General features: G+C 48.2%; 1 protein-coding gene across 8 annotated transcripts in view; it reads right to left on the bottom strand.

The window, feature by feature from the left end:
- The window catches only part of LOC139418579 (ryanodine receptor 1-like), a 72702-nt gene that overhangs the window by 52853 nt on the left and 6709 nt on the right, over nt 1-13140 (bottom strand). For all 8 annotated transcript variants that reach the window (XM_071168154.1, XM_071168155.1, XM_071168156.1 and 5 more), the window contains exons 5-35: nt 12821-12895; nt 10962-11040; nt 10767-10879; nt 10547-10646; nt 10335-10431; nt 9770-9844; nt 9510-9666; nt 9184-9348; nt 8857-8978; nt 8459-8648; nt 8213-8348; nt 7981-8076; nt 7752-7870; nt 7447-7580; nt 7107-7348; nt 6835-7027; nt 6508-6724; nt 6329-6433; nt 6137-6240; nt 5923-6006; nt 5532-5691; nt 4933-5080; nt 4506-4711; nt 4235-4409; nt 3894-4102; nt 3398-3756; nt 2918-3044; nt 2583-2743; nt 2330-2492; nt 2115-2201; nt 1694-1920 (exon numbers count right to left, since the gene is read on the bottom strand). In XM_071168154.1, the coding sequence (XP_071024255.1) occupies nt 1694-1920; nt 2115-2201; nt 2330-2492; nt 2583-2743; nt 2918-3044; nt 3398-3756; nt 3894-4102; nt 4235-4409; nt 4506-4711; nt 4933-5080; nt 5532-5691; nt 5923-6006; nt 6137-6240; nt 6329-6433; nt 6508-6724; nt 6835-7027; nt 7107-7348; nt 7447-7580; nt 7752-7870; nt 7981-8076; nt 8213-8348; nt 8459-8648; nt 8857-8978; nt 9184-9348; nt 9510-9666; nt 9770-9844; nt 10335-10431; nt 10547-10646; nt 10767-10879; nt 10962-11040; nt 12821-12895 (4625 nt within the window). The remainder of the gene's footprint in view (nt 1-1693; nt 1921-2114; nt 2202-2329; nt 2493-2582; nt 2744-2917; nt 3045-3397; nt 3757-3893; nt 4103-4234; nt 4410-4505; nt 4712-4932; nt 5081-5531; nt 5692-5922; nt 6007-6136; nt 6241-6328; nt 6434-6507; nt 6725-6834; nt 7028-7106; nt 7349-7446; nt 7581-7751; nt 7871-7980; nt 8077-8212; nt 8349-8458; nt 8649-8856; nt 8979-9183; nt 9349-9509; nt 9667-9769; nt 9845-10334; nt 10432-10546; nt 10647-10766; nt 10880-10961; nt 11041-12820; nt 12896-13140) is intronic.

The following is a 13140-nucleotide window of genomic DNA, read 5'->3' as shown; positions in this document are numbered from 1 at the left end:
TTTTAGATTCAGTCTCTCACAGTTGAAGTGTACCTATGATAAACATTACAGACCTCTACATGCTTTGTAAGTAGGAAAACCTGCAAAATCGGCAGTGTATCAAATACTTGTTCTCCCCACTGTATGTAGCCAGGTCCAGTGAACAGTAATAGATGAAACAGGGAAGCGGTTAGGTAGTCGTTCCTACGCTAGCAAGCAGGAGACATGGCATTCATAAAGATAGCAGGCCGGAGCTAGCAGAAGCATTTTTCACCGACGTCCGGCAAAGGCCGGTTGAGGGCACAATGGACGGAATTACGTCGGCAGACCACTCGTGATGGATGGCGGGGCTCCGTGTCGACAAAGGGTCCAAGCCAATTGGCAAAAGAGGTATTGTAGTTGGAGTCATTTCGTTTGCAAGCCGGGAGATGAGCCTGGCTCGAGGCTAACTGGTGCTAGCTTCGGGACAAGGGCGTTAGCCACTATAGCCACTCGGTAGCAGCTAGCTAGCTGTGATGAACCGATGCTAAGGTCCAGAGCTTTCGGCAGGAATCCGGTGGTATAGTGGCTTCTAGTAGTGTTAGTGAAGAGTCCAGGAGGCATCAGCTGTGTAGCCGAGTGATCATAGGGTCCACTGAGCAGGCCGGAGAGATGGGCCTGGCTCAAGGCTAGCTTCGGGGCTGGGCCACTCGGTAGCAGCTAGCTAGCTGCTCAGGGATGATATCGCGTTGCCAGAGAGGAACGCTCAGGGATTTTTGCCATGAGGCCAATGGTGACTTTAAAACAGTTACATTAATGGCTGTGATAGATGAGAAAACGGATCAACAACATTGTAGTTATTCCACAATACTAACCTAATTGACAGAGTGAAAAGAAGGAAGCCTGTACATAATACAAATATTCCAAAAAATGTAAAAAATTCAAAAAATGTATAATGTTTGGGGCAAATCCAATAAAACACTCCATATTTTCAAGCATAGTGGTGGCTGCATCTTGTTATGGGTATGCTTGTATTCGTTAAGGACTGGGGAGTGTTTCAGGATAAAATAGAAACAGAATGGAGCTAAGCACACGCAAAAACCTAGAGGAAAACCTGCTTCAATCTGCTTTCAACCAGACACTGGGAGATGAATTCACATTTCAACAGGACAATAACCTAAAGCACAAGGCTAAATCTTTTCTGGAGTTGCTTACCGAGAAGGCAGTGAATGTTCCTGAGTGGCCGAGTTAGAGTTTTGACATAAATCTACATGAAAATCTATGGCAAGACTTGAAAATGGTTGTCTATCAATGATCAACAACCAATTTGACAGAGGTTGAAGAATTTTGAAAAGAATAATAGGAAAATATTGTACAACCCAGGTGTGGAAAGATCTTAGAGACTTACCCAGAAAGACTCACAGCCAAAGGTGATTCTGACTCAGGGGTGTGAATACTTATGCAAATGAGATATTTATGTATTACATTTTAATTACAGTTGAAAACATTCCTAAAAACATGTTTTCGCTTTGTCATTATGGGGTATTGTAGGTAGATGGGTAAGAAAAAAATATTTAATTTACGTGTAATAAGTCAAGGGGTATTAATACTTTCTGAAGTATTTGTAAGTTCTCAACATATGAACAATAGCTACCATTCTTGATTACTTGATAATCAGTTCATCAAATACAATAATCCTCTGCTTGGAGGTCAGTAAATGTGGCCGTGTTCTGACCTGTTCTCTTCAGGGATGTGCAGGGCCATCATGGTGAGAGGCTCTCTACACTCCACCATCCAGCCGTGCCTCTCGTTCACACGGCCCGTCTCTGGGGACAGGAAGTGGTTGGGCATGCGGCTCCAGATGACTGGGGTCAGCATCTGGACGTCCAGCCTGGGAGGACACTGGGGGACCGGGTTCTTACGCTCACTGCGGAACATGGCTGCCGAGATGGGCATGATGTTCTACGGCGAGAGGAGAGAACAAACACTTACTTTGGAGAGCAGAAGGGTGGTCGTTGAAGTGACATGATAGGTTGAGTGAGAGAATTAAAGGGAAAAAAACACATCCATAACAATTTAAAAGCAGACAGTAATGAGTTAACACTGTAAAAGCAGACAGTGACAAATGTACTTGAGGGATTCTCTGTGAGTCTGACCTTGAGCTTGCCCAGCTCCACTTGCAGCATGTTCTGACTGGAGGGCAGGACAAAGACAGCTGGGAACAGTTTAGTGTTGGGCTCCACCTGGAACAAACAACCAGTATCACAGACGAAGCCCATAGCAGTTTGTACTTTTCCCATTAAGTCCATTAACCCGTGACAAGCTTCCGAGTAAATAAATACATGCTTACACTGTGAGTACAGCATCTCACCTGGTAGAAGGTGTTGATCTCTTTCCCGTTGGCTGTGAAAGTCATGAGGCCAGTGTCCAGGTCAATAAGGCAGCCAATCACAAAGTCCTCCTGACTGACACGGGTCTGCTGGGAGCTGCTGAACTCCCCTCCCCACACCATGTAGCAGTTACTGCGCTTCATACTGAGGGAGACAGGTGAGAGAAAACAGTACGCTAAGATAATATCTTAATATCTCTGTGTGTTTGTGTATGTGTGTGTGTTTGTGTCTCACCTGTCATGGATGTTGCCTTTGTCATCTCCCACGGTGACAGTGACATTTCTGACTTTGCTGAGGTCAAAGTGCAGGTCGTACTGGTGGTAGTCCGGGGTGATCCAGCCCACCCACACACCGCTGGGTTCTTGTCCCGCAATCACTCGCACTGAATAATAGTACTGCACACAGAGGAAGTGGGCAGAAAACATGACTTAACAATGGATTGAACTAAACCCAACAACAAATAATAATCCTCACTCCAAAAATGTCCTGGTGAAGAGAAGTGATTATCCATTCAGAGAGTTAGGTTTAGACACTAGGGTCTGAAGAGGTCACACGTAAAAAGGTCATACTGTGGTGGTGTTGAGGATGATGTCGTCGTCATCTCGATCGTCTGGTACAACTTCCTCCATCAGGCGGGGCATGGTGGGAACAACAGGGGGCGGAGTGAAAGCTGCCTTCTTGGCCTTGAACAGGAACCTGAGGGGCACACAAACAACGTGGCAGTGGAGTAGGACCTCCTATACAAGACGACTGAGAAAACACGACGATGGTTGCAGTTAAAGTGCAGTTTTCAGCAGTTCAATTCAGGAAGTCAACTGAAATTCCAAGTTAATAGGGTAAAAAGGGCATCTGTGCTCAACGATTCCTCAATTAACTGATTTTCAAATTTTTTATTCAAATCACTTCCTGAATTGGCTTATTTCAATTCAAATTGACCCCAATCCTGGTTTTCAGCATTCACTTTCTACTTTTTTACAACAGAGTTGTTGTAGCCTGTCCAAAGACTACTGTCTTTCTCTTTACCCATCTGACCCCTGCTCAGTACTGACCCCTTCTTCTTGCTCTTCTCTGTAGAGGCATCTTTCACGTTCTCTCCTCCTTCGTTGACAGGGATCTCCTTAGGCACAGAGGGCTCCTTCTTCTCCTCCTCCTTCTCTGTGCGGCTGGCAGACTTCTTCAGCACCTCAAAGTCAGAGTCGGGGTCAACCTCCAGAACCTCGTCCTCAGGGATGGTCAGAGCTCGGGTGAGGGGCGTGGTCCCGGCCATAACCTTAAAGGTCTCGTGGAACTCCACGGGCATGCTGAGCCTCAGGAACAGCAGGTCTGTGTTAGCGTTCTGAGAGCCGAAGGTCTTGTGGGTCAGTTTCAGACACGGAGCGCTGTCCACTGTCCCATCCACACGGGACACCTACAAAGGGTACATGGGACGATGGATATCAAAGAGAACCTAACTTTGACATTTGTCAATTTACGATCATGTAATATGGGAACAGAAGTCATTTCTAAGTATAACAAGCCACTGTTACTGAACAAGATATGCTGTACCTCAATGTGAGGGTGTTCTGTAGGAACAGGGATGAACTGGGGCAGGCTCTTGCTGAACCACATGGTGATATCTCTCTTCATGTTGATGGCGAAAGGCTCAAAGCCCTCCTGCAGGCCACAGATGGTGAAGTAGCGCAGGCTGCTGACGTTCTGGCCCAGGTTGAGCCGGCCAACCTGAGACAGGCCCAGACTACACACAGGGATAAAGCCTGGAGAAAGAGAGACACAGTTTAATGAATGGCATAGATTTAAATGACACTGAATCATACTGAATCATACTATCCACCTCTTGGGCAGCAGATCCAACCTATAAGGATTTATCTGCCACAGCAGTCACTCACCATCTCCTGTGTCTATGTCCTTGAAGGCCATCTCAGAGCCAGAGTCGCTGATCAGCATCTCTCCGTTCAGGGTGAAGAAGATGTTCTGCTCTACCAGGTCGATCATACAGCCTACCACGTCACCTGGCAACCAGCTACGACCAAACGGCTCATTGCCCACATGCCAGCGCTGAGCCTACAAAAAAGAAAAGTCAAAGTTTTGGAGTAGGACACATTAGTAAATGTTTTCCCTAAAACAGACACAGAACAGATCCTTCATCACCGACCATACCTTGAAACCATTGAAGACATAGGCGAGCTCATCCGCCCCCAGCTCTGTGTCAGCGCGGACACTGGGTCTGGCCCAACCCACTCTCATATCCCCCACGGTTACAGCCTCAAACTCAAAGTACCACTTCCCCTGGGTCACCGCATATGACTTCTCAGCCCGGAACACACGGATCTTATTTCCACGGGAATGACCTTCTCCATTACCACCTTGCACAAACAGAGATACAGGTGTCATTATTAAGATGATATATATATATGTATATATATATATATACACATAGCAGTCAGGTACATAATTATTGGCACCCTTGACCAGTAGTATATATATGTATGTGTGTGTACAGTATATCTAGCTGTATTTAACAGGACTAGTAGCTAGTTCAGTACAGTACTGAAATATGAACAACTTGGCAGACAGACAGACTCACTGCTCTCCTGGTCAGGTGGCTCAATGTTGTAACCGTAGCCGATGAGAGTGCGGACAGCTGCACAGACAGTGTCTCTGTTGGTCTTCTTGGTCTTTTCGTCCAGCAGGTTGTACGGCACCAGGCGCGGGTTGCGCTTGCTCATAATGTCCTGAACATGGAAATAAAGACTTGAAATCAACTCAAATGATTGTGGGAGTCATAGATTTATTCTGTAAGTCATGGACTTACGTCTTGATACATCTTAGAAAGAGTGATACTGCACTAGCTCCAGAATTGTTTTTATTTTTATTCTATTTGTCTTGAACAGTTGCGTAAATGTTGGCTCCGAAAACATGACTCATGAGTCAGGTATGAATAATGCTTCACCCAGAGTTCAACTTTTCTAAAGTACTATAGCTGCGTCACTTTAGGTGAGCTTGTTGTGTGCCCACCTGCACGCCTACGTGCGCATTAAAACCCACCCCACAAAAACACTACTGATATTCAATAGTCCTTGTTTGAAAAGGACTTGAGCTACAGTATTACCACAGGTTTGGCCTTACTTGCTGTGTGCGAGTCTCCTGCAAGAACCAAGGACAGGCAGAGGGAGGAGAAGCTACCTGTACAATGCTGTAGGTCCATCCCTGGTGGACCCTGTCACGAGCCCACACGTTGTGCCCATTCTCTGCCAGTCTCTCCACTAGGTTGGTCTGGTTGGGTGTCAGCTTGACATGGTTGAGGTCCAGAGGGGCAGGCTTATATCCACTACTCATCATATACCTAATGGAACAAACGGGATGTCATGATTACACTAGTAAGTCAGATGTCATTATTGCTATTCATCTCACTAAAGTGAACAGGCATCAACTTAAATGACAATCCAACATTTCACAATGCCCATCTCAGATAATGTCAAACAGATCATTCACTTTTCAACCACGTAAGTGAATATCAGAGAATAATGACGTCATGCCTAAATAAGTCAGATCACAATCTTGAGGTATCGCTCACGTTTTGGGCATCTTGATGTTCTTCAGGTTCTCCTCTGCTTTCTCATCCCCCATGCCCACATGACAGCCCAGCGCCAGCAGAGTCCTTTGAGGAGCAGAAGGAGAGGTGGTGAACACCCAGCACATGCAGACATACTAGGCTGAGAGGGCGTGTCCAAGACCTTGAGAGGGCGTGTCCATGACCTTGAGAGTGCGTGTCCATGACCTTGACTCACTTGAGTGTTTCTCCAGACATGGCAAGGTTGTAATTCTTCTCTGGCTCTGGCAGGCTCTGGAAATCCACCAGGCAGGGGTGCAGTTTCTTGTTGTCATCTCGGAACTGGAGGAGTGGAAAGAATCAAGATATTGGATTAAGTAGATATCCTTAAGTCATGTGATCTGACTAAGGCAGTATGGGAAGCACTCACCGACCCGTAGGTCCATCCTTGTTCAATGCGAGTGGCGGCCCATAGCTCATGGCTGTTTTCCGCCAGCTTCTCCCGAATGCGCTCCAAGTGAGGCGGAAGCACAATCTGAAAGGACAACGCGGTGAATGGAGGCAATAGCTAGGAGAACGAGATGTGCACAGATCATTTGAGGGTTGTACCTGTACTGTGTCCACAGGGCAGGGGGTGAAGGCGGTGTGCGAGAGGGACTGTGTAGGCCCCAACAGATTGCGGACACCATTGAAATCATGCTTATACTCCTTGATGGGCTCAATACGCAGTCGGTCCTTGGGCAGCACAGCCTCATAGCACGGGGCATAGCCTGGCGGTGGGAGGAATTTGAAGTCCCCATGCCGCCCTCCCAGGAGAAAACGAACCCTTGGCGTTTGCAAGGAGAACATGAACAGTGATCACTCATTTGACATCACTCATTTTCTTAAGACTTGTAAAATGACAGCGGCTCTGTAAGCCCTATCGTCGGTTCTCACCTGACGCCTGCAGAGAAGCTGGCGACAGGGAAGAAGAGGCCGTCCAGGTTGAAGTTCTCAAACATGCCCTGCACCGGGTGCCCGTTGATACGGAACGAGATACTGGGCACGCTCAGATCCAGGCAGCAGCTGACCACATCGTCTGCCGCTAGGATGTGCATGTTGGGGGAGGCGACATGCCGGAGGACTCGTCCTGTGGAGACACACGGATCTATAAGACGTCAACCAGTAATAGAGTTCTGCATTCTAAAGCGAGGCCCTGCCTGCCGTACCTGACCACAGGTGGAGTCCATCAAAGGCGTAGGAGTAGAGGTCGTCGCCAACCCCGTTGCCGCCCCAGCCCTCACCACCCCCAGGGTAGGGGCTGTAGCCCTCGGTCAGAGCCCAGCCCACACGCAGGTGGAAGGCCTGGGCGGTCAGGAAAGGCTCCACATAATCCACCATCACCTCAAAATACCACTTCTTATACTGTGTGGATCCCTCACAGGTTCCGAGGAAGATGTTGGGTCTCACACTGAGATGAAAAAACAGTTAATGGTTGGAAGGAAAAAAGCGAATTGCCGTGGTTGTATTTTCACAAATGATATTTAGTACGGCCAGATGTCTGTATACCTGGTGACATAATTGATGATGTTGGACTGCAGGAGGAGGTCGCGACCTGGAAGCAGATTCTCTGTGATGAGATTCTGATTGGACCTTACAGCCACACCGTTACACACACACAAAGAGCAGAGCACATCCAACACCTAGGGAGAGAGAAAATTCTAAAATCAGCCCTCAAATCATAAGGAGATGGATTGTCAACAACATATGAACACTTCTCTGGATAAGCACAGGCCTAAATAATACAACTTAATAATATAAATAATAAATATAATAATAATAAACTTCAATGACCTGCACACGTATTCACTGACCTTGTGATTGCGTCCATGCTTATCCAGTAGAGAAATGATAGATTTAATGTGGTTCTCCTGGATGATGTTCAGGACCTCTGGACTCTCAATCAGAACGCAGTACAGCACCTCCAGGATGCCTGTGGTGAGCATAACACGCAATGAAACACAGAGGGCACTCCCGTAACACGTTCAAGTCAATGTGATTCAGTGCTGAAAGGTGATGGAGTGTGTTGTAGTGGGACTTAACCTGAGGAGGCCTCTAAACGGTCCAGTTTGCTGACCAGCCAATCCAGGTTATCACAGAACAAAGCACAGTTGGCCCGGTTACCTCTGATGAGAGAGGCTTCACAGGAAGAGAATGACAGAGATCATGACAGAGATGTCATGTTCAGATTGAAAGGGCATGTTGCCACAGTAACCACAGCCATGCAGAAACATGATGGGACCTGAAACAACGGGATGAATAGAAGGTCACATACCCAGCAGCTCGTACAGGAGATTAACGATTTCCTTCCAAGACTCGGCAGCTTCCTCCCCTGCAAACTCGGAGAAGTGGGCCGCCGTGTTGTAGACATTGAGTCGGTCAATACAGTCCAGCACCAGGGTGATCATGCCCTGTGCGGAATGACACATATAACATAGGAACACCAAAGGGAGGAGCAGTGCAGGAAGAATATTTTCAACATACAGTGCATCATCCTCATCTGTTGTGCGTGAGCACTGACCTCCTCTTGGAAGAGGTTCTGTCTGTTCTTGAGGGAGCGTAGTTTGGTCTGCTTCTCCTCGTGCTCCAGCTCCTCCTCAGGGGGCCGGAAGTAGAAGATGAGGTCCTGCAGGGAGAGGGCCACTGAGTCCATGGGCAGAGACGGGGGGCCTGAAGAAGACTTGTTCTTACCGCTCAGAGAGTCCAGCGCTCTGGAGACACAGGGAACAGGGGAAAACGTCACTGTACTGAGCACGAGGTCAAACACTAAACCAAGGCGCTCCGCCCCTCCTGAAGGATAACAGTAAGTCGAAGGGGTCTATACATACGTCCATAATGTGTACACACTCAAGAGATTCCTAGATAAGTATTTTCTCAGAGAGCCATAGGGAAGATATTGGGACTGGAGAGGGGCCATACTTAATGAACTGAGTGAAGAGGCCTGCTGTGTTGTAGATCATACGAGCAGCCTGGAACTCCTCTGTCTGGGAGCGGGCCACGGTCAGGGCATCGTCCATGTGGCCCTCCTTATGAAGGATGGCCTGAGAGAGACATTGACAACATGGATAAACACTAGTTGCACTCCAGGGGAAAGCGGAGCATTTGAAAAGCCTGAACAAAATGCATTCACAGTAGATCCCTATATTACGGGGGCCTTCATTATCTCTTAGCATTTCCTTTGCTGTTGTTCTTCCTGTCCTTTAGCTCAGGTGTTTTTAGGCATCTTGCCGCACGATTTCTCCATACCTTCCTCTTAAGAGGTCCCAGGCGAGCGGACTTGGCATCGACAGAGGCGTATGTAAGCCAGAGGCCAGAGGAGACGTGCTGTACAAAACACATGGACTCCCCATACTTAATCTCTGGTGTGCCCATGCCCTCCACATCTCGCTTCTGAGCCACCTCGATCTTTTCCTGCAGGTTGGAAGACGGAACAACAAGGAGAAAGAATGACTGTCAACAGCGCTAGGTACGGAGGGATGATATGATCGCTGCCAGAAGCTTTTGTTCCATTCTATGAAAAGGACCACGTGCGTTTTTTCACACTGCTCTTTATATGAACAGAGCACCCTGACCTTGGAGATTCTGAAGCAGAAGGCTGACATCTTGGCGTTGGCTTTTTCAGGGTCCACCACCAGCAGTCCTTTCTCTTCATCCAGGCAGAGGTAGCGGCCTGTGGTTATATGACGCACTCGGAACGACTGGCCCCATTTCATGTGACCTCCACTCCATCTACACAGAGCCATAAGTACAACCCCAAAGAGAGAACTCATGTAAGACAATTGTAATGTTTTTTTGTTACATAAAGCTGATGAACAGAAGGGCATCCACTCACCCAATCCGGAGGGGTTCTAGTCTCCATAGTGACCGGGCATGGCTACAGACAGCACCCCCTTCATAATGAGCAATTCTGAAAACAGAGATGGGCTGTTAGTGACAGGTGGTGTTTATGCAGTGTCAGATTAAATATCTGATTAACATCTGATTAACCTTCCTAGGTTCTCCCATGTCACACCGCTCCTCCGCACACTTCACTGGCTTCCACTTCAAGACCATGGTGCTTACCTACGGAACAGCAAGAGGCACTGCCCCTCCCTACATTCAGGCTATGCTCAAACCCTACAACCCAACCTGAGTACTCAGTTCTGCCACCTCAGGTCTCTTGACCCTTCCACCCCTACGGGAGGGCAGTTCCCGCTCAGCCCAGTCAAAACTCGTCTCTGTCCTGGCACCCCAATGGGTGCCAGGACAGCAGAGTCCCTGCCCATCTTCCCGAAACATCTGAAACCCTACCTCTTCAAACAGTATCTAAATTATCTCACAGCACCCCGCCCCCTCCCCATATATATATATATATAATGTCAAATGTAAATGTGGAATAGTTCAACAGTGTTCATCACCTGCGCTGGTCGTCTCCTTGTTCGGCAGCAGGGATAGCCAAGCACTCATCCATGTGACCATGGAACAGTCTAAGAACATAGCCTCCAGTCAGAAAGCCTGAGGGGTTGATGTTACACTGGCAATGAGAGAAAGACACGGCAGTCAAGTGTAGTGTTTCTAGATGATCAGCTAACGACTAGGAAATAGAAAAACAATAAAAACATATACACACCTTCAGCAAGCTCACAGCCAGACATCACAGGGCTCATGGTCCACAGCGTCTGCATGAAGGAGGCGTCCACCATGAGGTCACCACTGGCGTAGGAGAGATGCTGGAGCGAGAGAGAGAGAGAGAGAGAGAGAGAGAGAGAGAGAGAGAGAACATGTCAGCTCCATCCATAACCTGCTGGGGTTGAAAGTCCACTTGGCAGTGTGTCACCAAAGCGGCTCACCAGGTATCTTTCAGAGGACACGCTGACCAGGATGAGGTCATCTCCCACCCTGACCTTTTCTCCCTCTGACCTCTGCTTGGACGCAGGGTGAATAGTCCACCAGCACGCCTCCCCTGTGGGGGAACACTTGCGTCACTGAACGGAACACTGTGCAGAAAATTAATATGCCACTGTTCTCTATGGTAAAGGCCATACCGGTGGAATCTTCCTGTAAGCCCACATCAAAGGCCAGTTTGTCTGTGAGTGACCTTGAGGTAGTCAAACAGCTGAGGTACTGCAGCACACAGAGAGTAAAAATTACACAATGAATAATGAGGCGCTAATTGAAAAGCAAACCCATGTAACTGCAAAACTGTCTCCCACACTATCTCCCACACTACCACCCACACTAAAACCGTAAATGGCTGGTATAGTATATATTCAATGAATGGGACTTATGTGGTTATGACGAGTGAGATAGAGGTAGAAAGTGTGGTGTGGGTGGTAGTCTGGATGGTAATGTGGGAGATTGTGTGTGGATGATAGTGTGGGTGGAAGTGTGGGAGATGGTGTGGGTATGGGTGATAGTGTGGGTGGTAGTGTTGGTGTGGGTGATCGTGTGGGTGGTAGTGTGGGAGATAGTGTTGCGTGGGTGGTGGTGGGGGAGATAGTGTGGGTGATAGTGTTGGTGTGGGTGATAGTGTTGGTGTGGGTGGTAGTGTTGGCGTGGGTGGTAGTGTTGGCGTGGGTGGTAGTGTGGGTGTGGGTGATAGTGATAGTGTGGGTGGTAGTGTGGGCGATAGTGTTGGTGTGGGTGATAGTGTTGGTGTGGGTGATAGTGTTGGTGGCGTGGCGGAGGTCTTTGTGGGCTATACTCAGCCTTGTCTCAGGATGGTAAGTTGGTGGTTGAAGATATCCCTCTAGTGGTGTGGGGGCTGTGCTTTGGCAAAGTGGGTGGGGTTATATCCTTCCTGTTTGGCCCTGTCCGGGGGTGTCCTCAGATGGGGCCACAGTGTCTCCTGACCCCTCCTGTCTCAGTCTCCAGTATTTATGCTGCAGTAGTTTATGTGTCGGGGGGCTAGGGTCAGTTTGTTATATCTGGAGTACTTCTCCTGTCCTATTCGGTGTCCTGTGTGAATTTAAGTGTGCGTTCTCTAATTCTCTCTTTCTCTCTCTCGGAGGACCTGAGCCCTAGGACCATGCCCCAGGACTACCTGACATGATGACTCCTTGCTGTCACCAGTCCACCTGGCCGTGCTGCTGCTCCAGTTTCTTTCAACTGTTCTGCCTTATTATTATTCAACCATGCTGGTCATTTATGAACATTTGAACATCTTGGCCATGTTCTGTTATAATCTCCACCCGGCACAGCCAGAAGAGGACTGGCCATCCCACATATGCTCTCTCTAATTCTCTCTCTCGGAGGACCTGAGCCCTAGGACCATGCCCCAGGAATACCTGACATGATGACTCCTTGCTGTCCCCAGTCCACCTGACTGTGCTGCTGCTCCAGTTTCAACTGTTCTGCCTTATTATTATTCGACCATGCTGGTCATTTATGAACATTTGAACATCTTGACCATGTTCTGTTATAATCTCCACCCGGCACAGCCAGAAGAGGATTGGCCACCCCACATAGCCTGGTTCCTCTCTAGGTTTCTTCCTAGGTTTTGGCCTTTCTAGGGAGTTTTTCCTAGCCACCGTGCTTCTACACCTGCATTGCTTGCTGTTTGGGGTTTTAGGCTGGGTTTCTGTACAGCACTTTGAGATATCAGCTGATGTACGAAGGGCTATATAAATACATTTGATTTGATTTGATTTGGTGTTGGTATGGGTGGTAGTGTGGGTGGTAATGTGGGAGGTAGTGTGGGTGTGGGTGGTAGTGTGGGAGATAGTGTGGGTGGTAGTGTGGGAGATAGTGTGGGTGGTAGTGTGGGTGGTAGTCTGGGTGAGTTAGAAGTAGAAAGAAGTGGATGGTAGTGGGTTGGTGAAATGAGAAACATGTGAAACTGATAGTGGGTTGGTGAAATGAGAAACATGTGAAACTACGCAGTGAGACAGAGGAGTCTGTTTACCATGCTGGAGTGAGTGTGCTTCAGTAGGATGGCATGGCCATACAGCAGGGTACGGTGGCCCCCTCCTTGAGATGACTGGGCAGAACACAGGAGAGCGAGAAGTTAAAAATCCAACCGAAGAGAGTCGTGTATGATTCAACATTCAGCCTACTAAGGTCAGGCACACAGGACTGTTAAAGACCGAGGAGGGAGACAGGAGTTGAGCGAGTCATCCTCCTCGTACCAAACTGAGAACAACGTGGCAGGCAACAGAGAACCTGTGTACTGAACGTATCTGGCTGAGAGGAGTCAGAGAGCCCACCACAGAGAACCAACACAAC

This window comes from Oncorhynchus clarkii, chromosome 10, assembly GCF_045791955.1.
Source record: "Oncorhynchus clarkii lewisi isolate Uvic-CL-2024 chromosome 10, UVic_Ocla_1.0, whole genome shotgun sequence".
Classification (NCBI taxonomy): Eukaryota; Metazoa; Chordata; class Actinopteri; order Salmoniformes; family Salmonidae; genus Oncorhynchus; species Oncorhynchus clarkii.
This window is presented reverse-complemented; position numbering and strand designations above follow the sequence as displayed.